This window comes from Triticum urartu, chromosome 7A, assembly GCF_056163025.1.
Source record: "Triticum urartu cultivar PI428250 chromosome 7A, HENAU_Tu73, whole genome shotgun sequence".
Classification (NCBI taxonomy): Eukaryota; Viridiplantae; Streptophyta; class Magnoliopsida; order Poales; family Poaceae; genus Triticum; species Triticum urartu.
The window spans coordinates 743,197,943-743,223,892 of record NC_141879.1 but is presented as its reverse complement, the minus strand read 5'-3'; the positions used below and the strand labels follow the sequence as shown (position 1 = coordinate 743,223,892).

The 25,950-nt window shown below is 43.0% G+C and overlaps 1 protein-coding gene across 1 annotated transcript; it reads right to left on the bottom strand.

Annotated features, from left to right (window-relative positions):
• Window positions 1-13,252: 13,252 nt before the first annotated feature.
• LOC147962622 (uncharacterized) lies at window positions 13,253-13,996 on the bottom strand. The gene has a single exon (XM_087534249.1). The coding sequence runs from the start codon at window positions 13,994-13,996 to the stop codon at window positions 13,253-13,255; it is 744 nt and encodes a 247-aa protein (XP_087390375.1).
• Between the last annotated feature and the right edge of the window lie 11,954 nt (window positions 13,997-25,950).

Genomic DNA, 25,950 nt, shown 5'->3' with positions numbered 1-25,950 from the left:
TGGTCTTTTTCTTTTATCTGTGTATATTAGAACTATCTATGTACTGAAAAAATGGCCGGCGGCGTCGGCGACGTGGCAGGCGGGCGAGGGTGTGAATCTACAGTGCCACCGACAAGGGGGCCCGGTGAGGAAAGAGGACGAGCGCGCGCGCGTCCGTCTTGTGTCCGCACCGACGCAAATCAGGCTCAAAAATGGGCCGGGAATGGGTCGGCAGGCGGACGAAAGCAGACGCGCGTTCATTTGGGTCGGCGCGTTGGGCCGGCTTTTTTGTCCGCACCGACCCAAACGGACGGCCGCAGACGAAATGGGTCGCCCCATTGTAGTTGCTCTAACAGTAGTTTGGGAAAAATGCTTTAATTTGGTTTAGTTTCAGCTTAACAGAAAAACCAGAATGTATAACACACATTTACATGTAACTGACCAAAGTTTACTACCATCCCGAAGGGTCTCTCTGGAAAAAAAACTGATTTCATTTGGTGACAGCCAACCAAAAGAAAGATAACCACAAAGGCCTTTTATCTTCCTCTGACGATTTGGAAGTTTCAGAGGATTCTACTGATGTATTTCTCCTTCTTCCACGCCGACGACACTCTAGAAGCACAAGCAAATGAAAAGTGTTACCAAAGCAACCATGGTTCAAAGTTATACGTTCTTATTTTATTTTCAAATATAAGAATCATGAACCGTTGTGGTAACACAGGACCAAAACATACTATAGGACAAGGATGCAACGATATACATAAGCATATATACTTAACCTATACAAAAGATACATATTAAGTACTCTTCTTTTTCTCAGCCTCGGGTGATGCTTATATCATCTATGTCTTTTTACAGGCATAGGGATTTGTTGCTGCTCTGAAAGATAAAAAAATACATTAATATGGGAACTGGGCACACCGTCATACTCTTGTAATCATTGCCGCTCTGACTATATATTTCCATTCAAAATGCTAAAAAGGAAATGCCTGAGAAATTATTACTTTTCCATGGATTCTTGTGTAACATCAACACTAAAAAAACACGGCCAACAAGAACACGCAACTGATCATTCTGACCGACCAATCAATGTGCCGAAGTAGTATATTTTTCATTCATTCAGTCCAACACAAATTAGGTGTACGTGTTGTCAGAAAACCATATTGTAATAATATAATGAACAATTGACCATGCAAACGTCGATGTACTCAGTGTGTACCTAAGTTCTGTTCAAAGCGCGGCTGTGTACGCACCGGTATGTCTGAAGTGTGGCGTTGGTTCGTGTAACTGAACATCTAAAGAGAAGAGCCGACGTGTGTGGCTCTGGGTTTTTTTGAAATTCATCCTGGTCTTTATTTATTCAAAGCCGGCAGGGATCTCTGCCGCTACAACCTGCAAAATACAGTCGGGAGGTTCATTTAACCACACCTTACAAGAATGACTCAAAACATTCTCCTTAGCTAACAAATGTGCTGCACTATTTGCAGTTCTCCTAACCCAAGTGATTTTCCATCTTTCTCTACTATCCAGCATTTGCTTCACTTCTCCTATGATTGGTCCCAGCGTAGATAGGTCCCTCTCCTTGCTTTGTAGCTTGCTAACTATCTCCTTACAGTCCATCTCGATGTGCAGACTGTTTGCATTGATCTCATGTGCTAACTGAACCGCATGTTTGCAGGCTAAAAGCTCGGCCGTAGCAGGATCTCTGCACTTTGGGAGGAAATGGCATGCACTGCCCATGAGGGCCCTTCATGATTTCTGAAAACTACTCCCGCTCCTCCACATTCACCCGTCTTTGACATAGCTCCATCCACGTTGACTTTAAGCCAACCTTCCTCCGGCGGTCTCCACTTTTCAACAGGCACTGGCTTCTGAATTTTGCTATTGCTTCCATGAATGGCCTGCCACTCCTCCATCAACTTAACTACAGTCTTTGCAATCACCTCTGCATCTTCAATTATCTTTCCATCACGGGCATTATTGCGAGCTAACCACAGTCCATACAGCCCCTGAATCATGATTGCTCGCTCATCATCCGATGCATCAGCAACCCACGAGAGCAACCAGCTTGCGAGTGCACCCTGGGGACGAACAGAATCCGGTGGGATCGCCACCGGCACTCCCAACTCCGAGTGCATAACTTTCCAGAACTGTGAGTGATAGCATCCCCAAAATCTGTGATAATTCGTTTCTTGCCGCCCACACGCCACATAGAATACGCCCGCCTTTATCTTCCGCCTTAGTAGCTCCGATCCTATAGCTAGGCCATTCCGGATGAGTCTCCAAGTGCGAGTGATGGCTTTGCCTGGCGCCACTGTGTCCTATAGGTTCAACCAGGCTTTGTGATTTGCCACCGACGAAGAGGTTTCAGGTCTGCCAACCTTGAGACATTTTTGTGCCATACGCAAATGATATGCTGATCTGACTGTGAACACCCCATTCTTCGTGTAATTCCACGCGAGAAAATCTTCTGTCGCTGGCCCTCCAATAGGAATCTGGCTAATCTCCTTTACCTCATCCGACGCAAACATAGCCTGTAGCTTTCGCATGTCCCAGGTTGTACCATTTGCACACAACAGATCACTTACCCGGTAGATTCCATTTATGTAGACTTGGCCCAGCGGCTTTAGACTACCTTTCCTCGGAATCCAATGATCATGATGTATTCTGACTTGTGATCCGTCATCAATCCTCCATATGAGATCTTCCAGCAAAAGATCCCGGCCGTGTAAGATGCTTCTAAAAGTGAAGGAGCCGCCGTCCGGGCATGTAGCATTCGGGATCAACCCATCCACAAAATATCGAGCTTTCAGAACTCTCGCACACAACGATGTTGGGTTTTGCATCATCCGCCAGGCTTGTTTAGCAAGCATAGCTTGGTTGAAAGCTTCTGGGTCATGGAACCCAAGCCCTCCTTCATTTTTCCTGGTACACATCTTGTCCCAAGCGATCCAATGCACTTTCTTTTAACCATTCACTGTGCCCCACCAGAAGTTTGAAGAAATAGAAGAAAGGTTCCCGCATATTTTCTTGGTGAGTTGAAAGCAACTCATGGTAAAAGTCGGCGTTGATTGTAGCCCAGACTTGACTAGTACCTCCCTGGCTGTTTTTGAGAGCCGCCCTTCCATCCTGCCACCTTCCCGCGTGCACTCTCACAGACATATTTGAACATCCCGTCCTTAGATCTTCCCACAACCGTAGGGAGCCCCAAGTATCTCTTGCTTAAGGCCTCAGTATCTATCCCAATCGCTACTTTGAGGTCCTTTTTACTCTCCTCCGTACTTCCCTTACCAAAAAATATAGCTGATTTCTGCAAGTTAACTTTCTGTCCTGAAGCAACCTCATAGTCCTGCAGAATGGAGCGAAGTGAAGCTAAATTTTGGTGGGTTCCCTCTAAAAACACCACACTGTCATCAGCAAAGAGAAGATGAGTAACAGTAGGGCCGTTACTCCCAAACAATACTCCCTTCAATTCCTTATCCCTTTGCGCCTTCCTTAGCAGCGCCAAGAACCCCTCCACACAGAAGAGAAAAAGATATGGGGATAAGGGATCTCCCTGGCGTAGCCCTCTTGACGGAGTAAAACCATTGGAGAATCCTCCATTCATCTTTACGCAGAATTTTGCTGTTTTAACACATCGCATGACCATCTCCGTCCAGTGACTAGAGAAGCCAAACTTCATCAACATTTGTTCTGGGAAATCCCATTCAACCCTGTCATACGCCTTCAACATATCAAGTTTTACTGCACATAACGGTTTCCTCCTCTTGCGTATCCTAATGGCGTGCACACATTCATATGCCACCAAGACATTATCCGTTAAAAGCCTTCCGGGAACGAAGGTACTTTGCTCCTCCGAGATCATAAACGGCAACACCACTTTGAGGCGATTGGCCAGTGCCTTCGCCACAATTTTATACAAGACGTTACGTAGGCTTATAGGTCGGAATTGTGATTGTAACTCCGGTGAGTTTACCTTCGGAATCATCACAATAATAATGTCATTGAAACCATTTGGTGTTGCTTTCCCCGCCAAAAAATCACGAACCGCTACACACACATCATCCTTCATCATCGGCCAGTGCCGCTGATAAAACATCGTCGGCAGCCCGTCCGAACCCGGCGACTTCGTAGGCCCCATTTGAAAGAGCGCCTTCTCAATCTCCAGGTCTGTGAACGGTTCACACAGCTTCACGTTCATATCTTCAGTTACAGCCTGCTCAATATTTCTCAATATTTTGTCAGTATCTCGCGAGCCCTCTGAAGAAAATAATTTTGCATAGAAATCTGTAGCCATCGCCCTCATGCCATCATCATCTGTACATCTCGTTCCGTCCTCCCTTCTCAGCGCCTTGACTGTGTTCTTGCGTTTCCTATGTGAAGCTCTATTTTGGAAATACTTTGTATTTTGATCTCCCTCCATCAGCCAATCAACACGGGACCTTTGCTTGTAATATACTTCTTCCCTCTCATATAGTTCATATAGCTGGTCCTCTATATCTTTAGTTTCCTATCTGTATCTCGTACGTGCAGCTCGGTTTTTTGCATCAACCAGCTGTCCCTTTAGGTGTGTAATTTGCCTTCGGATAGACCCAAAGACCCTTCTGCTCCACTCCTGCATTGATTTGGACGTGTGGTGTAGTGATAACCCACAAGTATAGGGGATCAATTGTCGCCTCTTTCGATAAGTAAGAGTGTCGAACCCAACGAGGATCTAAAGGCAGAACAAATATTCCCTCAAGTTCTATCGACCACCGATACAACTCTATGCACGCTTGATGTTCGCTTTACCTAGAACAAGTATGAAACTAGAAGTACTTTGTAGGTGTTCTTGGATAGGTTTGCAAGATAATAAAGAGCAAGTAAATAAAAAGTAGGGGTTGTTTGGATAAAGACACAACTAAGTTAGGTTTAGTAGAGAACTTGTTGTTACGAGAAAGTTATTTGTCCCTAGGCAATCGATAACTAGACCGGTAATCATTATTGCAATTTTATTTGAGGGAGAGGCATAAGCTAGCATACTTTCTCTACTTGGATCATATGCACTTATGATTGGAACTCTAGTAAGCATCCGCAACTACTAAAGATCATTAAGGTAAAACCCAACCATAGCATTAAAGTATCAAGTCCTCTTTATCCCATACGCAAACAACCTACTTACTCGGGTCTGTGCTTCTGTTCACTCACGCCACCCACCATAAGCAAATCATAAACATATTGCAACACCCTACAGCGGGAATCCCTCACGCTTGCGCGATACGGAGAGCACCATAGGACAGCACCAAATAATAAAACATGCAACTCAAATCAATCTTGATCATCAAATAACCATTAGGACAAAACGGATCTACTCAAACATCATAGGATAGCCATACATCATAGGGAAATAATATATAGCGTTGAGCACCATGTTTAAGTAGAGATTACAGCGGGTAAGCGAGAGGTTACACCGCTGCATAGAGGGGGGAAGAGTTGGTGGTGAAGGCGGTGAAGTTGTTGGTGAAGATGACGGTGATGATGATAGCCCCCGGTGGCACTCCGGCGCCACCGAAAGCAAGGGGGAGAGGGCCCCCCTTCTTCTTCTTCTTCCTTGACCTCCTCCCTAGATGGGAGAAGGGTTTCCCCTCTGGTCCTTGGCCTCCATGGCGTGGGAGGGGCGAGAGCCCCTCCGAGATTGGATTTGTCTCTCCGTCTCTCTCTGTATCTGCATTCCCTCCTGGCTCTGTTTCACCGTTTCGTGTATATATGAAGATCCGTAAGTCCGATTGGCCTGAAACCTTCGCCGTGATTTATTTTTTCTGAAAATTAGCTTTCTTGCGGAAAAATAAGAGTGTCAACCGCCTTATGGGTGGCTCACGAGGGTAGGGGCGCGCCCAGGGGGGCAGGCGCGCCCCCCTGCCTCGTGGCCACCTCGGGCACCGTCTCACGTGGATTTTTCTTCCGGAATTTTCCAAATATTACAAAAAGTATCTCCGTTCGTTTTTATCTTGTTTGGACTCCGTTTGATATGGATATTCTGCGAAACCAAAGCATGCAACAGACAGGAACTGGCACTGGGCACTGGATCAATATGTTAGTCCAAAAATAGTATAAAAAGTTGCCAAAAGTATATAAAAGTTATAGAATATTGGCATGGAACAATCAAAAATTATAGATACGACGGAGACGTATCAGCATCCCCAAGCTTAATTCCTGCTCGTCCTCGAGTAGGTAAATGATAAAAAATATAATTTTTGATGTGGAATGCTACCTAGCATAATCTTGATCATATGTCTAATCATGGCATGAATATTAAGACACGAGTGATTCAAAGCAATAGTCTATCATTTGACATAAAAACAATAATACTTCAAGCCTACTAATAAAGCAATCATGTCTTTTCAAAATAACATGGCCAAATAAAGTTATCCCTACAAAATTATATAGTCTGCCTATGCTCCATCTTCACCACACAAAATATTCACATCATGCACAACCCCGATGACAAGTCAAGCAATTGTTTCATACTTTTGACGTTCTCAAACCTTTTCAACTTTCACGCAATACATGAGCGTGAGCCATGGACATAGCACTATAGGTGGAATAGAATATGATGGTGGAGAAGACAAAAAGGAGAAGATAGTCTCACATCAACTAGGCATATCAACGGGCTATGGAGATGCCCATCAATAGATATCAATATGAGTCAGTAGGGATTGCCATGCAACGGATGCACTAGAGCTATAAGTGTATGAAAGCTCCAACTGAAACTAAGTGGGTGTGCATCCAACTTGCTTGCTCATGAAGACCTCGGGCATTTGAGGAAGCCCATCATCGGAATATACAAGCCAAGTTATATAATGAAAATTCCCACTAGTATATGAAAGTGATAACTCAAGAGACTCTCTATATGAAGAACATGGTGCTACTTTGAAGCACAAGTGTGGAAAAGGATAGTAGCACTGCCCCTTCTCTCTTTTTCTCTCATTTTTTTATTTTTTTATTTCTTTGGTGGGCTTCTTTGGCCTCTTTTTTTTATTTGGGCTTCTTATGCCTCTTTTATTTTTTTGTAAAGTCCGGAGTCTCATCCCGACTTATGGGGGAATCATAGTCTCCATCATCCTTTCCTCACTGGGTCAATGCTCTAATAATGATGATCATCACACTTTTATTTACTTACAACTCAATATTACAACTCAATGTCTAGAACAAAGTATGACTCTATATGGATGCCTCCGGCGGTGCACCGGGATGTGCAATGATCTAGCGTAGCAATGACATCAAAAAACGGACAAGCCATGAAAACATCATGCTAGCTATCTTAGGATCATGCAAAGCAATATGACAATGAATGCTCAAGTCATGTTTATGATGATGATGGAAGTTGCATGGCAATATATCTCGGAATGGCTATGGAAATGCCATGATAGGTAGGTATGGTGGCTGTTTTGAGGAAGGTATATGATGGGTTTATGGTACCCGCGAAAGTTGCGCGGTACTAGAGAGGTTAGCAGTGGTGGAAGGGTGAGAGTGTGTATAATCCATGGACTCAACATTAGTCATAAAGAACTCACATACTTATTGCAAAAGTCTATAGCTATCAAAACAAAGTACTATGCGCATGCTCCTAGGGGGATAGATTGGTAGGAAAAGACCATCGCTCGTCCCCGACCGCCACTCATAAGGAAGACAATCAATAAATAAATCATGCTCCGACTTCGTTACATAACGGTTCACCATACGTGCATGCTACGGGAATCACAAACCTCAACACAAGTATTTCTACTAATCCACAACTACTCACTAGCATGACTCTATTCTCACCATCTTTATATCGCAAAAATATTGCAAGGAATCAAACATATCATATTCAGTGATCTACAAGTTTTATGTAGGATTTTATGACTAACCATGTGAATGACCAATTCCTGACATCTCTCTAAATAGATATAAGTGAAGCAAGAGAGTTTAATTCTTTCTACAAAAGATATGCCCACGCTCTAACAAATCTAAGTGAAGCAAAAGATCATTCTACAAATGGCGGTTGTCTATGTAAAGAGAAACATGCAATCCAAACTTCAAATGATATAAGTGAAACACATGAAGCATTCTATAAAGCCATACTCAAAGAATATAAGTGAAGTGCAAAGAGCATTCTATAAATCAACCAAGGACTATATCAAACCAGCATGCTGCATAAAAGAAAAATGAAAACTAAATGCAAAAGACACTCCAAGATTGCACAAATCGCATGAACGAAACGAATCCGAACACATACCGATACTTGTTGAAGAAAGAGGGGATGCCTTCCCAGCATCCCCAAGCTTAGGCGCTTGAGTCTCCTTGAATATTAACTTGGGGTGCCTCGGGCATCCCCAAGCTTGAGCTTTTGCCTCTCTTCCTTCTTCCCACATCGAGACCTTCTCGATCATCGAACACTTCATCCACACAAAACTTCAACAGAAAACTCGGTAAGATCCGTTAGTATAATAAAGCAAATCACTACTCTAAGTACTGTTGCAAACTAATTCATATTTTGTTTTTGCATTTTGTCTACTGTAACATAACTTTTTCATATCTTAATCCACTGATATAAATTGATAGTTTCACCAAAACAAGCAAACTATGCATCAAAAACAGAATCTGTCTAAAACAGAACAGTCTGTAATAATCTGAACATTCACCATACTTATGATACTTTAAAAATTCTACCAAAATTAGGAAAAATAAAAAATTTGTATAGGAAGACAGTGCAAAAATAATCAGAACCATTTGACGTTCCAGCTAAAAATGTAAAATCGCGCACTACAGCCAAAGTTTTTGTCCTGCACCATACAAACCATCAAGCAAATGTAAACATCCTAAAGGCAAACCTTGGCACATTATTTTTATATTACAATGGAATTGTACAAGGGGATAATTATTTTTGTTGAAAAGTTTCTGTAATTAAGATTCACAAAGTTCCCATGGGCATGAACAAAGTTCAAGGACGTCCCCCACTTTCACAATGCTCGTCTCTCTCACTTTCACTTTTCTTTTAGAAAAAATTTTGGGTTCCCCTCTTTATTTTTGTTGTTTTTAAACTATATGAAAGCACTCAACAGAAATAAATGACTCTCTAAAACTTCCGGGTTGTCTCCCTGGTAGCGCTTTCTTTAAAGACATTAAGCTAGGCATATAGTGCTCAAGTAATGGATCCACCCGGACCCCAAGGTATATCAAAGCTAATTTTAATTAACAATGATTTAGCATTTAGTAGTGAGCACAAAGTAACATATATAATGTAACAACGAAGTCTAACTCTCTTCCTATGCATCGGCATGTCATAAAAGAACAATTCATGCACACATAGTAAAGGCCAATGCATAGTCTAAATAGTTTCTTGCAATTTTATCATATTGGAAACATAGAGAGGTGGAGATATGGTTCCTCTCTCATAATAATTGCAATTAGGAGCAGCAAGCACATGCATATTATATCTATCAAAATCATCATGTGTAATAGTAAAAGGCAACCCATCAATATTGATGTGGCATGCCCTACTACAAACATGACCAGTACACAGGTCATGATGAGTACGTCGGTCAATGACAAGGGGTTGCAGGCAACTTCGGCAGTCGTCAACAAAGGGGTACAAATGAAGGATATTATGGATGAGGGGACGGCAATGCATGTGGATGAGGCAGACGTTGAAAAGAAAGTTAACCAAGATGAGGATCAGAATATTATGGAGGAGATGACACATTTTAGCAAAGGTAAAGATGGAACCTTGCGTATTCTATGTGGTCCTGGATTTACGCCAATTACACCTAAAGAAAGAGTGTGTGTTAAATGTGAGAGCAATGCTAGATTAAAGGAGTTCATGCAAGTTCCTGCATGCACAAAACTAGGAAATAGTTGTTTGTTTCCTAACCAACGTACAACAGGATATCATGCACGCATTTGGAGAAATAATCGGACGTGGAAGCCATGGAGAATAAAAAGGAAAAGGCCAACATGCAACGGATTTATTAGTTGTGTTTCACGGAACATACAAACTCCCGAACTGCATGTGCTAGAAAATAGGAAGAGAAGGAGCCTGCACGTACATGGAGATATGTTTCCAAATCGGCCAGCTATGTACGTTTGGAAAATTAAAACAAAGGTAGCAGATCAGAACGGCCGGGATTTCGGTTGCACTACAAGTCACGCAGGGGAAAATAAATCAGGTACGTATATGTAATATGGCCTGCGTGCCTTGTTTGGCCGAACTCATCTGAGTTGATTTGTACCTAGGCTATATATATTATTTGTTATATATCGAGACTTTAAGAATTAGGTTATTTTTCTTTAGAGTTAGACAGACTATGAAGTGGCCCTCTGGGCGTTCATCTTGTTTATTATTGGGAGATTTTCTATCAAGAAAATTACACTTTAGCAAGAGGATTCTCGTGATCGAGAGTTTGCTAGCTATTGGCTTGAGGTCCGTCGGCGACGACGGATTGCGTGCTGGTGACGCCTACGCCGACGAGAGGTGCCTTGTTTGCTGAGGTATTGCTAGTCAGTTGTTGTTACCACAGTTTCAGGTTGCGTGTATCGCTCGCATAATTGGAAACTTTTATCAGTGAAATTTAGTCGCGGTTGTTGCATCGTGAAAGATCGGGCCAAATTTGCGGCGCGTCCGAGGTCGTGCCCTTATCAAATATAATCCTTAATAAGTGCAAATTTCTCCGATATAGTGTAGTCGGAAGAATTCAAAAAGATAATAGGACTATCATGCGTGGGTGTAATAGCAACAATTTCATGTTTAATATAAGGAACTATAGCAAGTTCATCTCCATAAGCATAATTGATATTGGCATCTTGGCCACAAGCATCATCAAAAAGGGATATTTCAAAAGAATCCAAGGGATCATAACAGTCATCATAGCAATCATCCTTCGGTAAGCACGAAGGGGAATTAAACAATGTATGAGTTGAAGAGTTACTCTCATTAGAAGGTGGGCACGGGTGATCAATCCGCTCTTCCTCCTTTTGTTCTTCGCTCTCTTCCTCATCTTTTTCATCCAATGAGCTCACAGTTTCATCAATTTCTTCTTCCATAGACTCCTGCAAAATATTAGTCTCTTCTTGGACAGCGGAAACTTTCTCAATAAGTGCATTAATTTCGGAATTGTATTCATAATTATCATAGAAATATTTGAGGATAGCTAAATTTTCAGATCTATAAATAGCATCATCAAAATATTCAAACTCTTTACACATAGATTCAATTTCATAAGCACTCATAAAAGCAACAAATTCTTCTATTTTTTTCACATCATAGTAATCATATATACCATTAGCATAAGAAGCTAAGGTTTTATTATCATTGAATTTGCATGAAAAGGGAAGGTGTGGAGCCTTCATCCTAGAGCAACAAGTATAATCATAACTCACGCATAATTGCCAAGCATACCACTTCAATATATGAATTTGATCCCATAATAGTTTCCCTTTTGTGTCAAGCGATAATCCCTAAAGTATTCACGTTGATCCAACGTTACTCCCATTACATAATTAAATGGGGTTTTCTCGGGATTATTAAAGTAGTACATAATATCTTTCACATAACCAGCATCGATGGTTTTAGGAGGTTCCCCATCTCCATGAGCAGAAAGTACACCTTTTTTTGTATTTCGTGTTCCATATCCATAACTAAAGATAGAGAACAACTAAGAACAGCAAATAAAAATTACTTAGTGATAAAGCAAACAACCACACACGAGAATATTCACCCCACGCTATTGCTCCCCGGCAACGGCGCCAGAAAAAGGTCTTGATAACCCACAAGTATAGGGGATCAATTGTAGCCTCTTTCGATAAGTAAGAGTGTCGAACCCAACGAGGAGCTAAAGGCAGAACAAATATTCCCTCAAGTTATATTGACCACCGATACAACTCTACGCACGCTTGATGTTCGTTTTACCTAGAACAAGTATGAAACTAGAAGTACTTTGTAGGTGTTGTTGGATAGGTTTGCAAGATAATAAAGAGCAAGTAAATAAAAAGTAGGGGCTGTTTAGATAAAGACACAACTAAGTTAGGTTTAGTAGAGAGCTTGTTGTTACGAGAAAGTTATTTGTCCCTAGGCAATCGATAACTAGACCGGTAGTCATTATTGCAATTTTATTTGAGGGAGAGGCATAAGCTAGCATACTTTCTCTACTTGGATCATATGCACTTATGATTGGAACTCTAGCAAGCATCCGCAACTACTAAAGATCATTAAGGTAAAACCCAACCATAGCATTAAAGCATCAAGTCCTCTTTATCCCATACGCAAACAACCTACTTACTCGGGTATGTGCTTCTGTTCACTCACGCCACCCACCATAAACAAATCATAAACATATTGCAACACCCTACGGCGGGAATCCCTCATGCTTGCGCGACACGGAGAGCGCCATAGGACAGCACCAATAATAAAACATGCAACTCAAACCAATCTTGATCATCAAATAACCATTAGGACAAAACGGATCTACTCAAACATCATAAGATAGCCATACATCATAGGGAAATAATATATAGCGTTGAGCACCATGTTTAAGTAGAGAGTACAGGGGGTAAGAGAGAGGTTACACTGCTGCATAGAGGGGGGAAGAGTTGGTGGTGAAGGCGGTGAAGTGTTGGTGAAGATGACAGTGATGATGATGGCCCCCGGTGGCACTCCGGCGCCACCGGAAGCAAGGGGGAGAGGGCCCCCCTTCTTCTTCTTCTTCCTTGACCTCCTCCCTAGATGGGAGAAGGGTTTCCCCTCTGGTCCTTGGCCTCCATGGCGTGGGAGGGGCGAGAGCCCCTCCGAGATTGGATCTGTCTCTCCGTCTCTCTCTGTTTCTGCGTTCCCTGCTGGCTCCCTTTCACCGTTTCGTGTATATATGAAGATCCGTAACTCCGATTGGCCTGAAACCTTCGCCGTGATTTTTTCCTGAAAATTAGCTTTCTTACGGCAAAAAAAAGAGCGTCAACCGCCTTACGGGTGGCTCACGAGGGTAGGGGCGCGCCCCCTGCCTCGTGGCCACCTCGGGCACCGTCTCGCGTGGATTTTTCTTCCGGAATTTTCCAAATATTACAAAAAGTATCTCCGTCCATTTTTATCCCGTTTGGACTCCGTTTGATATGGATATTCTGCGAAACCAAAAACATGCAACAGACAGGAACTGGCACTGGGCACCGGATCAATATGTTAGTCCAAAAATAGTAGTATAAAAAGTTACGAAAAGTATATGAAAGTTGTAGAATATTGGCATGGAACAATCAAAAATTATAGATACTACGGAGACGTATCATGTAGCTTATTGCATGCAGCACCTACTCCCCCAGCCCCCTGATTCGTTGCATGTGCCTCACGCGATGCATTGGCCACCATCTCATCGTAATCTGCTTGTCTAGCCCATGCTGCCTCATAAACAAAAGGCCTTGGCCCCCGTTTGGTCCCAGTGGCCAGTGCCTCCCGGACCTTAATCACCAATGCCTGATGATCAGATTCTTCCGTCATAATGTGATCCACCTCCACCTCAGGAAACATCTGCATGAAAGTATCATTCCTCGTAGCTCTGTCCAACCTTACTTGAATATTTTCCTCTGCTTCTCTCTTATTATCCCAGGTAAAAGGATATCTAGTGTAGCCCAGATCAGCTAGACCACAATCAGACAGGCATTCATCAAAGTCCGCCATCTGTCTCAAATTCCTCAGATTACCTCCTTGCTGCTCATCCTGCGTTAGCGCTTCATTCAAATCGGCAGCACACAGCCAAGGAAGATTATCTTGTGCTCTAAGATAGCGAATCACGTCCCATGTTTTCTTCCTCTTTTCAACACATGGTTCCCCATAGATTCCAATGAATCTAAAGGTGTGTCCCTCGCTCACTATTTTTGCATCAATGTAGTATTGGCACCATGGCCTCACTGTAACCTCCACGTGGTCTCTCCACCTCAGCGCTAGTCCACCACTTTTTCCATTACAGTCCACTGCTACACCATGCGTAAACCCCACGCTCCATTTGAGCCTCTCCATCGCTCTAGCTATCTTTTTTGTCTCTAAAAGAAATACCACCGCTGGGTTGTATGACCTAACCAGGTCCCGAAGTTCGCCCACTGTCGAGTCCAACCCCAATGCTCGACAGTTCTAGGCTAGAAGAATCATTGGTGTCGGCCGCCCTGCTCCCTGGCAGGGTCCGCCGCCCTATCATCATTTTCTGAGATTCGGTCAAACATTGTAGTCGTCTTCCTCCTAGTGTCACAGATAAAAGTATCATTTCCATCATGCCTATCATATCCCTCTTTCGCCACCCACATCTGCCTCGGCTGCCCCTTCCTAGACGTAAGAGATGGTTGATAATTTCCCCTACTCCCGCGTTTTGCTTCATGATCCTCTCGGGGCTTTCTCACATAGTACCCTCTCCTCCTCTCCATAGGGAATTTAGGTCTGTACCCATAGTTCCCTTCCTTCTCCCTGTAAAACTCCCTCTCTCTGTCCTTATTGTAGGTATCCCGTTGCTCACACTCATACTCATAACACACATCCTCCTTTCCTTTCCTCTGCCATTCACTATCTTGTTTACCTCCACGCCCTTGTTGCTGCTCGAATAGCTTGTTTCTAAGCTCTCTCTCTCCCTCCTCTGCTCCAGCTCATAGCGAAGGTCATTCTCCCTTGGTGGCTCCCCATTTGTGCTATTTTTATGGATATTATTTTTTCCTTCCTCCCGCCTATTCTTCGACAGATCCACGCCAGTGCGCTGGTCCACCGAACGAGCAAATTCATCATTTAAATTTCGTTTGGCAGGAGCTTCTTTCTTCCTGTGACCCGAGCGCCCTACGTCAACCTCGCTATTGGGAGCGTTATTCCTGCTGCTATTACTACTTCCCGCCGGTCCCTGAGAGTTTTACTTTACATTGTTGTTCCTTCCAGAAGATGTTCTCAGCCATTCGCCCCATTGTGATGTGGAATCAACAGGAGGATCGCAACGCCCTCCCACATGCACTAACCTCCCACATTCAAAGCAGAAGTGTGGTACTTTTTCATAGTGAAAATCAAACCAGGTTCTATCCTTGTCCTCCAGTGAGGTCCTAAGATAGAAACCCCTGACGAGCGGTTCATGAACTAGGATTTTCACCCGAACTCTCAACCGGTTTCCCCTCGCCAATCCATCTTTGTCCACATCCACCCTGACTCTGGGTTAGTGGGAAAAAACAAGGGCATTGATGCATGAAAAGTGGAAAACACATTAGTCTTGTTGCCCTGTTTTTCTCAGTTCTTGCCGGTGTGTTGAATCCACCAAAACCAGAAAAAGCGAGGGAGGCTGCTGACTGGAGCAAGAGAGGGAGGCCATGGCGTCTTAGAGCATCTCCAGCCGCGCCCCCAACAGCCCCCCCCCCCAGACCACTTTTTCGGCGCCAGCGCCAAAAAATGCCCTCGCGACCCTAGGACGAGGAAAAGCGCCGGTTCGGCCCTTTTTCCGCCCGGCGGTCACAGGCCGAACCCGGTGCACTAGGGGGCAATCGGGGGCTCCGGCGCAAGGGAAAAGCGCGGCTGGCCCACACCGTCAGGTGAAAAGTCAAGATTTTCTTCCCTGAATCGCCTCCCACCCCCCGCGCCCTCGGCTGCCACTAGCTATATCCCGGCGCCGCCCGGCGCCCTTCACCGCTAGATAGCCATTCCCCGCCGGAAAAATAGCACAAGTTCGCCGCGGCAGCCCCTCCAACAGCAGCTGGGCGTTTCCGCCCGCGGAGGGGCAGTTTAGCGGTGGGTGCACGCCCACCGGGCGCAAGGTGTTCGGTGATTTGCTTGCCTCGGCGATGGACTCGGATGACGAGGAAGCGCTCGCCGCACTGCTGGAGGAGGAAGCCGAGGCCGACGTCTAGGAAGAAGAGCATCTCATGGTGCTCGCCGCCCTCGCCCAGCTGCTGGCGAGCAATGAAAAGCCGCGGCGAGGTGGCTCGGCGTCGGGGCGGGTGAAAGCAAAGAACCGACATCGTCTCGAAGGGTACTGCATGCTCTACTCCGACTACTTCGCCGATGCTCCACTTCACTGCGACAAAACATTTTGGCACCGTTATCGGATGAGCAGAAAGCTCTTCCTCAGGATTGTGAATTCCATCCGGGAGTTCGACAACTACTTCAAGTGCAAGATGGATTGCACCGGCAAACTTGGATTCACCTCGATCCAGAAGTGCATGACAGCGATGAGGATGCTTGCATATGGAGCTCCCAGTGATTCACTCGACGGCTATGGGCACATGGCCGAGTCCACCAGCATAGAGTGTTTCTACAAGTTCTGTCAGGCAATGGTGGAAGTGTTTGGACCGCAATACTTGAGAACACCCAATGCGGAAGACACTGCTCGGATCCTAGCACAGAATGCAGCAAGAGGATTTCCTGGGATTCTTGGAGGCATCGACTACATGCATTGGAAATGGAAGAATTGCCCATTTGCTTGGCAGGGGATGTATAAAGGCGCCAAAGGCGGTTGCAGTGTGGTACTTGAGGCGGTGGCCACACAGGACCTCTAGATTTGGCACTCCTTCTTTGGTATGCCAGGAACTCACAAAGACATCAACGTGCTGCAGTGCTCTCCTGTCTTTGCCAAGCTTGTTGAAGGTCATTCTCCTCCGGTGAACTTCGAGATCAATGGGCGACACTACAACAAGGGATACTATCTAGCTGATGGCATCTATCCGAGATGGTCGACATTTGTGAAGACCATCTCAAACCCTGTGCCAGGAGGCAAGACCGCCTGGTTTGCGAAGATTCAGAAGGCTTGCAGGAAGGATGTCGAGCGGGCATTTGGTGTGCTCCAATCTCGATTTGCTGTTGTCCGGTACCCCGCTCAGACCTGGTCGAAAGATCAAATGTGGGAGATCATGACTTGTTGTGTCATCTTGCATAACATGATCATCGAGAGCGAGCAAGAAGACCCAGTGTTTGACACTGAACTATACTACAGGCAGGGTCCTTTAGCCGAAGTTGATCACCAGCTACCAGCAACCTGGACTGCCTACCTCAGTATGCGTCAGGAGATCCAAGACCCACAGGTGCATCATGAGCTGCAGCATGATCTGGTGGAGCACCTATGGAGGCTCAAGGGCAACGCTGGGCGCAACGTGTGATGAAATATGAGTTTTTATTTGTTGAACTATATAATTTGTACTAGGTATGTGCCGGTGCGTTGCCACGGGAGCCAAATCTTGTAATGCAATAACAACATATAGGGGGACAAATTATGTTGTTCTGGAAAATGGTTTCCATAATGAAAATCGATGAGGAGGCTCGTTGTTTCCGGAAAAATACTATCAAATTCTTCAGTTGGTAAAAACGTGGAATGCTACATCAATGAAAGGGAATAAATAATGACCTAGTACATATTCTCATTCTAATGAGATGCATACTGATTATGCAAAATGGATTGTAAAAAAAATAGCACACTCCAACGTCAACAGATACGCAAATTGCTAAAATTCGTGTCGCGAGCACTGTACATCCACTATACTGATGTGATTTGCATTAACTGTGTTTTTAGATACTGATCCGATGGACATATCCCCCGATGCAAATGAATCATAAAGTTTAACTTCCCTCTTCAATTAAATGTGGCCCAATTCCGTCAGCGATTATTGTGCAGGGCCAATAAATGAGCGCCATGTATTCTTGCGGGCCAGAATGGGTTCGGCTCACCCGCGGGATTCCTAGTAGCGATTATTGTGCATGGCCAATAAATGAGTGCCATGTGTCTTTACAGGCCAACAACAATTTGAAGGGAAGGTGTGACGCCATTGGGGCATGTAATTATGGTGATTGCAATTTTTTAAGGTAAGGTGTGACCCCAATTGGATCATGTAATTATGATGATTGAATCGAATCGTCACTTGCCAATCCAGAAAAATATGAGAGTAGGATGGACGAAGGTGGGTAGAACGCGGTCCGTCTGACAGGAAAAGGAACCTTATGTTCTTTTTAGATAGTATTGATTGAACTATTTGTTGTTGTACTATTTTGTTGAACAATTTGATTTTTCTGTGATGAAATATGTGATAAAAATATTTATGTTCATAATTGAACGACGAGCCACGGCGAACCACGCCGAATATGGGCCTATTCTCGCCCATATGGGCCCTTTATTCGCTGAAAGGGGGCTGAAAAGTGGGCCAATGTCGGCGCCTGGGGGCGACGACTGGGCGCAAAACCGCCCCCAGCGCCTGTTGTATCACTAGCTCGCCCCCAGGGGCGATTTTTATGCGCCCTAAGGGGGCCAACGGCTGGAGATGCTCTTAGCCTCTAACAGGAGTCGTGTGTTGCATGTGCTTGCAGTAGTACTACAGCAATCCATCCATGAGCGTGGAGGATGATTTTTTCGGTTGGGTGGAACTTGATTTGAGGAGATGAGGGCGGGGTCACGGTGCTGTCAGGAGAGAGGGGACTCGAGGTCGAGGAGATCAGGGAAGGATGGCCAGCACCATGGGCACTTCTTCCTATTTGGCTGGTCAGGCCAGCAGTGACGGCCGGGAACCAGGTCAGGCAGCCAACGGGAGCAGCCGAGCACGGTGGCAGGAGAGTGGAGGAACCGGGGGAAGGAGTCGCCGCTGTCTCCCTCACCCAGCTCAGTTCCACCTGATCCTCGCTGCTGCTCGCTGCAAGCCTTGGCGACCCGTATCTATCTAGGGGTGGAGGGGCATGAAGCCCAGATCGGGTAGAACTTCACCATAGCCTTCTTTTCATAATTAGTTTACTCAATACAAATTGTGTTCACCCAATACAAATTTTCTTCACCTATTTTTCCAAATTAGTTCACCATATACATATTTTGTTCACCCCTTTTCACAATCAGTTTACAAATACAAATCTAGTTCACGAAATTCAAATTTATTTCACCATTTTTTCACAGTTAGTACACAAGAAATTCAAATTTAGTTCACATGCTTCAAATCTAGTCATTATAAATTTAGTTTCCTCATTTCAAACTTAGTTCACCAAATATATTTTTACCCATTTTTAGTATTATTTCACCGAAGACAAATTTTGTTCACCCTTTAAAAATGTGCTCACCCATTTTTAAAATTATTTCGCTAAATACAAATATAGTTCACCCATTAGAAAAATTAGGTCATAGATTTCAATTTTAGTTCATCTATTTTCATAATTAGTTCACCCAATAGAACTTTTGTTTATTCTTTTAAAAAAAATAGTTCACAAATACATATATAGTTCAAAAAATTTAAATTTAGTTCACCCATTTTTAAACTTAAGTCGTTCATTTCAAATATAGTTTTTTTTGCTTTATTTCAAATTCAGTTCACCAATTTTCAAATTTAGTTAATCCATTTTAAAATTTAGTTCACCCAATTCAAAATTAGTTCACCCATTTTGAAATTTAGTTCACCCAATAGAAGTTGTGTTCACCTATTTTCAAAATTAGTTTAGCAAATACAAATTTTAATCACCCTTTCTTCAAAAAAAATTGCACCCATTTAAAAATCACTTCACTAAATACAAATATAGTTCGCCCATTTTAAAAATTAGGTCACTCACTCAAATTGAATTCACCCATTTTCTAATTAGTTCACCCAATTCAAAATTAATTCACCTATTTTCAAATGTAGTCTACCCAATACCACCCATTTTCCACAATTAGTTCACCTAATACTAATCTGGATCAGCACATCTAAAAATATGTCACAAATACACATATAGTTCAGCAAATTCAAATTTAGCTTACCCATTTTTTAAATTATGTCTTTCATTTAAAATCTAGTTCACTGATTTTTAAATTTAGTTCACGAAATTTAAAATTAGTTCACTAATTTTCAAATTTAGTTCATCCAATACAAATTTTGTTCATGCATTTTCAAAATTAGTTCCCAATTAAATTTTGTGAACCTTTTTTCAAAATAAAATGTTCACCAATTTCAAAATTAGTTCACTCAATACAAATATAGTTCGCCTAGTTCAAATATAGTTTACCCATTTTGCAAATTAGGTCACTCGTTCAAAGTTAGTTCATCGATTTTCAATTTACTTCCAAAATTTTGAAATTTGGTTCACCGAATATAAGTTTTTTCACCCATTTAAAAATTAGTTCGCCTAATACTATTTTTGCTCAGATTTTCAAAATTAGTTCACAAATACAAATATAGTTCTACCCAGTACAACCCTTGTTCACCCATTTTCAAAATAAGTTTTGTAATACTACTTTTATTCGCCTTTTCACAAAATTAGTTGATAAATACAAGTTTAGTTCACTCATTTTACAAATTTAGTTCACAACAAATTCAAATCTATTTCACAGATTTCGAAATTAGACATTGTAAAATCAGTTCACTTGTTTCAAATTTAGTTCACCCAATACAAATTTTGTTCATCCATTTTCAAATATAGTTCACGAAATGCAAATTCAATTCACCGTTTTTCAAGAAATTTGTTCACACGGTTTTAGAATTATTTCATTAAATACAAATATAGTTCACACGATTCAAATATAGTTCACACATTTTGAAAATTAGGTCTCTCATTTGAAATTCAGTTCTTCCGCTTTCAAATTTAGTTCACTAAACACAAAATTACTTCACTATTTTTGAAATTAGTCATGAATTTAAAGAAAATTTTACCCTCTTAAAAATTAGTCATTGAGACACTTTAATAATCAAAATTAGTTCAACCAATGCAAATTTGTTTACCCATTTTTAAATTTAGTTCACAAATATATATTATTCGCAAAAAAAGTTCAGAAATAGATATATAGTTCACCTTTATTTAAGTTCATAAACTTTTCAAATTTTGAAAGTTATTTCTTCCCGAAAAGTCTAATGAAAAAATTCCCAAACAAAAGTCAAATCGCACGTACCGTTGCATGTACTTATTAACTATTTTAAATTCTAGTTGTTTTTTCATCTACTAGATAATTGACAGTGCGTTGCAACGGGAGTATAAACATTCTAATAGATTAGCCCATGACTGCAAGTCTATTATTATATTAATGCACTAAAATCTTAGCAAGTGTTTCTAAGCAAAATCACCATGATTTACATACCATCTTATGTTAAGCACTTATTTGATAAAAATTTAATGACTTACCAAATAAAATATGTTTTTACTTTGGTAAGTTAATAAAACATGAGACAATTGATTCCATTTTAGTGAAAATTGATAAAAGAAATACTACAAATGGGAAAAATCAAAGAAAAGAAGGAAAGAGGGCGACGTATACAAAGAAGGTTGTACGAAAGAGAGGTGAAATGGGAACATTGTGTTCTTTTTAAGTAATAGAGATTGTTTTTTCATCTACTAGGTAATTGCCCGTGCGTTGCAATAGGAGTATAATCATTCTAATAGATTAGCCCGTGGCTGCAAGTCTATTATTATATTAATGCACTAAAATCTAAGCAAGTATTTGTATGCAAAATCACCACGATTTACATACCATCTTATGTTAAGCACTTATTTGATAAGAATTTAATGACTTACCAAATAAAATATGTTTTTACTTTGGTAAGTTAATAAAACATGAGACAATTGGTTCCATTTTAGGGAAAATTGATAAAAGAAATACTACAAATGGGAAAAATCAAAGAGAAGAAGGAAAGAGGGGAACATATATGAAAAATGTTGTACGAAAGAGAGGTGAAATGGGAACATTGTGTTCTTTTTAAGTAGTAGGGATTTTCCAGCTTGAGTAGAGACTTGTTCAACTATGAAATATGTTATTGACTTCCTTTTTCTATTTTTCAATATATAACTAGAGCAATTTGTCATCAGAAAATAAGCAGTCAAACTTTCCCACTACTAGGCAACCTATCGAGCGAACCAACACAGGCTTATACAAGAAACAACATACCAAAGGAAACAACTTTAACATAACCAAAAACTTGAAACAAAAGGCTGAGAAGAAACAATCAAACTCCCGTACGAAGGAGTGGGATTTCCCGAACGAAACAGCTGGCCCACTTGGGACTCGTAGTGGCCCATTCAAATATAGCTGTTAAGCGCCTCTCGCTAAAGCACAACCGTGCCTCCCGGGGAAGAAAAACCGTGACTTTCACGAAAGGAAAAAAAAGAAAATGTGTTTTTTCATGAAAAAAAATATGAAATTTTTTTTGATCGAAAAGCTAAGAAAGACCGGGGGAAAACCAAAACGTCGAAAAGACCCGGAAAAAAACCGTTTAAAAAGCCAAAAATGCGTGCGGAAAAATAAAAATACAAAATCTGAAGGAAGCGTCCAGAGCGCGACACGTGGCGAATGGCTGAGAGCACGCCTAGTGGCGCTGATCGTTGCGAGGCTCCCGAAGGAGCGCTCGTTAACTAGTTGCTCCCTGCTAGGAGAACCGGCACCGACACGCCCTGCAAGTTGGGCCGGCCCGTGAAACGCGTCAAACAGAAAACTAGCATGGAAAAACCCCGAAAATATTAGCTACCACGGGATTCGAACTCACACAATTTGTTTATAACTTCCAAGCTCGCTTACCACTAGATCTACCGCCCTTGAGTGATTAGAAACAGTGTGAAACACAAAATAACATTGTCGCGTCGCTATTCTGTTGCACATTACCACGTGCTGTATCACGTCAATTTTTGGGGAAAATATCATGATTAGAAAAGGTTCATGGATTTTGAAAAAAAAAATCATCATTTTTGAAGAAAAGTTCACAAAACTTGAAAAAAGTTCATCGGTTTCAAAAAGTGTTCATCAAAATTGAAAAAGTTCATCAATTTTCAAAAAAAGGTCATAGAAATTGAAAACAAGTTCACAAGTTTGAAAAAAGTTCATCAATCCGAGAAAAGTTCATCAAAATTTAAAAAAGTTCATTGAATTTGGGATAAAAGTTCATCAGATTTAAAGAAAAGTTCATCGAATATGAAGAAAGTTCATCGCAATTGAAAAAAAAAGTTCAGCGAATTTGAAACAAGTTCACTGAATTTGAAAAAAAGTTCATCGATTTGAAGAAAAAGTTGACGAATTAAAATAAAACCATCGAGCCAAGAAGAAGAAAAGAAAACACAAAAAAGAATTGAAAACGAAAAAAACAGAAATGAAAAATGAAGGTAAATGGAAATATGAAATAAGAAAAAATGTAAAAGTATTGTAGTCATCAAGTCCGACGAGGTAGCGCGGTGGTTACTGCTTATTATCTGGAATTGTAGGTCGGGAGATCGATACCCTGCGGGGGCGTGAGATGGGCCGGAGAGACAACTGGACCGCCCCGCTGACGCTCGTATAGCGGTATAGGAACACACGAAAAATTAAATGTATGAAGAACTATGAAAGCCTCTATCTTTTATTCTATTACCATTATTATGCATATTATTAGATAAAGATAGAGATGTGAGGGATACACAATGAAAATTTTAATAAAATATTTTTTGAACTATATGGTTTAACGATGTACCTATATACTCGGTTTTGAAAATAGATAATGGGTGTACATTACACCCATGTCCTCGTCTAGCCCCGCCCATGGAGGCGGTTTGCTTCCGCTTCCTCGGTCTACATGGCCGTTTGTTGGTTCTAGCATTAAGTGCGAAAGAAATTCTTGACTTCCAATTTGTTTTCATGTGCCAAAAAGAGCATCTATAGATGGACTTGGCAAATCCGTCTTCTCAAACGTCTGCGGACATGACCGGACACGTCCGCAGACAGTCACCAGTCACGGCTCATGCTTGATTTTATGCATCCAAGTCTCTCATATTCTGAACTATGCACAACAAATCCTACATGCTACCCTCATGCTAGCTAACTGCGATTCGTCGTCGGAGATGTCCACGATGTCGTTGCCGAGCAACGGGTAGATGGGCACAAAGGAGGGCTCCAGCTCCTCTTCCTCATCCATATACGCGATCATCTCTTCGACTTCCGCGCCGTGCTCTGCCTCCGCCTCCTGCCGACGATGGCGTTTGGCCTCCGCCTCTGATTCCAACCGAAGGGAATCGAGGATCGCCTGCTTCTCGCCCCTGCAGATCCGTGTCCCTATTGTTCCCCACATCCTCCTCCTTCCCCTCGACCTCCTCCTCCACCTCCATGTCCCCCTCCGGATCAACCGTGTCCGGAGGTAGCCCCGTGGCAATCCGGGCTTTGCGCCTTGCCCGGATCTATTCAAGGAGCTGCAACCAGCACTCCGACGTTAGATATGGGTAGCTCCTTGCCCGACGGCATGGGGGCAGGGCTACGAGTGGTGGCAGACGGCGATTGAGAAGTGGCGGTGGCAGACGGAGGTGGGAAATGTGGACGGGTAGGGTTTCAATGCCGGCGGTCGGCTTAAATAGCCATGCTAGGACACTACATGGCCCGTCGGAGATGACGAGTTTCGGACTGCCGAGTTTCAGATTATTTCCTTGTGGGACCCCATCATCATTACAACATGGCGGATGCGTTCGGTCGCGCCCGGGCCTCCCCATATTCACTCTGGATTTGGGTTGGATATGAGGGGTGACAGTCAGCCCGGGCAATTTGAGACTCTTTGAGACGCCCGTCTGGGTCGGTTTATTTTTTGAACGGTCACTAACCGGGTCATACGCCCGGGCATTTGAGGCAGATTTGGGCCCGATCTTTCAACCGATGGATGGCAGACCTAGACCATACTTCCATATAAGTCTCCGCATCTGTACTACGTTGAAAAAAGCACCCGCCACACCTGGACGGCTAGACCGCCCCCACAATCGTGTCATGTCGGCGGCACCGAAACTCGATGCGCAACCTGTCGACGAGTCGACAACGCAAAACAGTCAAGTTCTACCATGCCCCACACCTATCCGTTACCATACAAAGTGGATGTCAAGTTCTACCATGACCCACACGGGGCGCTCTTCAGAACACGTCCTGTAAGAGCAAGTATAATAAAGTGATGTAGGCGGGTTGTAAGATATTAAATATTATATTTATGCTTAGTTGGAAGAGAGAAAAGAAAAAGAAAAGCGGGCTACTAGTTAACAGCGGATGTAGCACGTATTCCTAGGCACTTTGTGACAGAGCGAGGTGAGCCATGTATCAACAAAGTATAGTACATATTTATATTCGGCTATTGTACTTGCCGGCTATAAATTTGGCTATATATGACGTGGCAATATCATATAGCCAGCGGCTGACTATATTATTAACCGTGCTCTAAACCGATAGTATAGTTTTTGGGTTGAATGAATCCATACTCTCTCCTATTCTGTGCACTTCGCATCAACCAACAGCGGAAGCCAAACGGTCGCGTCGTCCCCGAAAGCGCAAGAGACGAGAGGAGATCACACGCGTGCTGCATGCGGCCTGCGGTATCTTGGGCAGGCCATTCGATTGGCGGCGGCTTGCACAGGAAACTATGCACCATGCATGATTTTAATCAATACTACTACTAGTTATGGTGCCAAGAACCAGTTCATATTCATTCACATTCAGACTGAAGAAGATGATTACATATACCCACGGGGAGCATAGCAGTTGACAGGAAGTTAGGAGTCACGGTGAAGGTCGCGAGCGAAGATGGAGAAGAAAGGCGAGGCGGGGAAGATGAACGGGCAGGACGACGAGAACATCGTCCTCGCCGACCTCATCTTGTCTTGGTCCCTCCAAGACGTCGTCAACCAGGACTTCTTCAGGGGCAAGGTACGTAGGTCCCTAATTCCATCGATTTTTCAAAGTCGGATCCTTTCTTTCCTCCCAGCAAGCAAGCATGCAGAGTAGTATACGTACGCGGAAGTGCTGTGCACACGATACGTACGTGATGATCAGCATGGTACTTTCACAGGTGAGCCGGATACCTGACAGGTTCTTTGGCCTGAGGAGCTACCTGGATTCATTCAGGGCTCCGCTGCTGGAAGAAATCCGAGCAGATATGAGGTCCAACCTGGAGGCACAGACCAACTGCTACAGGCCCGTGCAGATACGGCCCTTGTTTCCCATGCGCAAGGGCGACACAAGGCCAAGGCCCCCACTGTATCGCGTGTCCATCCATGGAGCTTCTCCTCCGTGCACCAGCGACATCGTCCTGCTCTCAGCGGCG

Coding starts and splice junctions, on each gene's coding strand:
- LOC147962622 (XM_087534249.1), bottom strand. CDS start 13,996: ATGGAGAGGCTCAAATGGAGCGTGGGGTTTACGCATGGTGTAGCAGTG.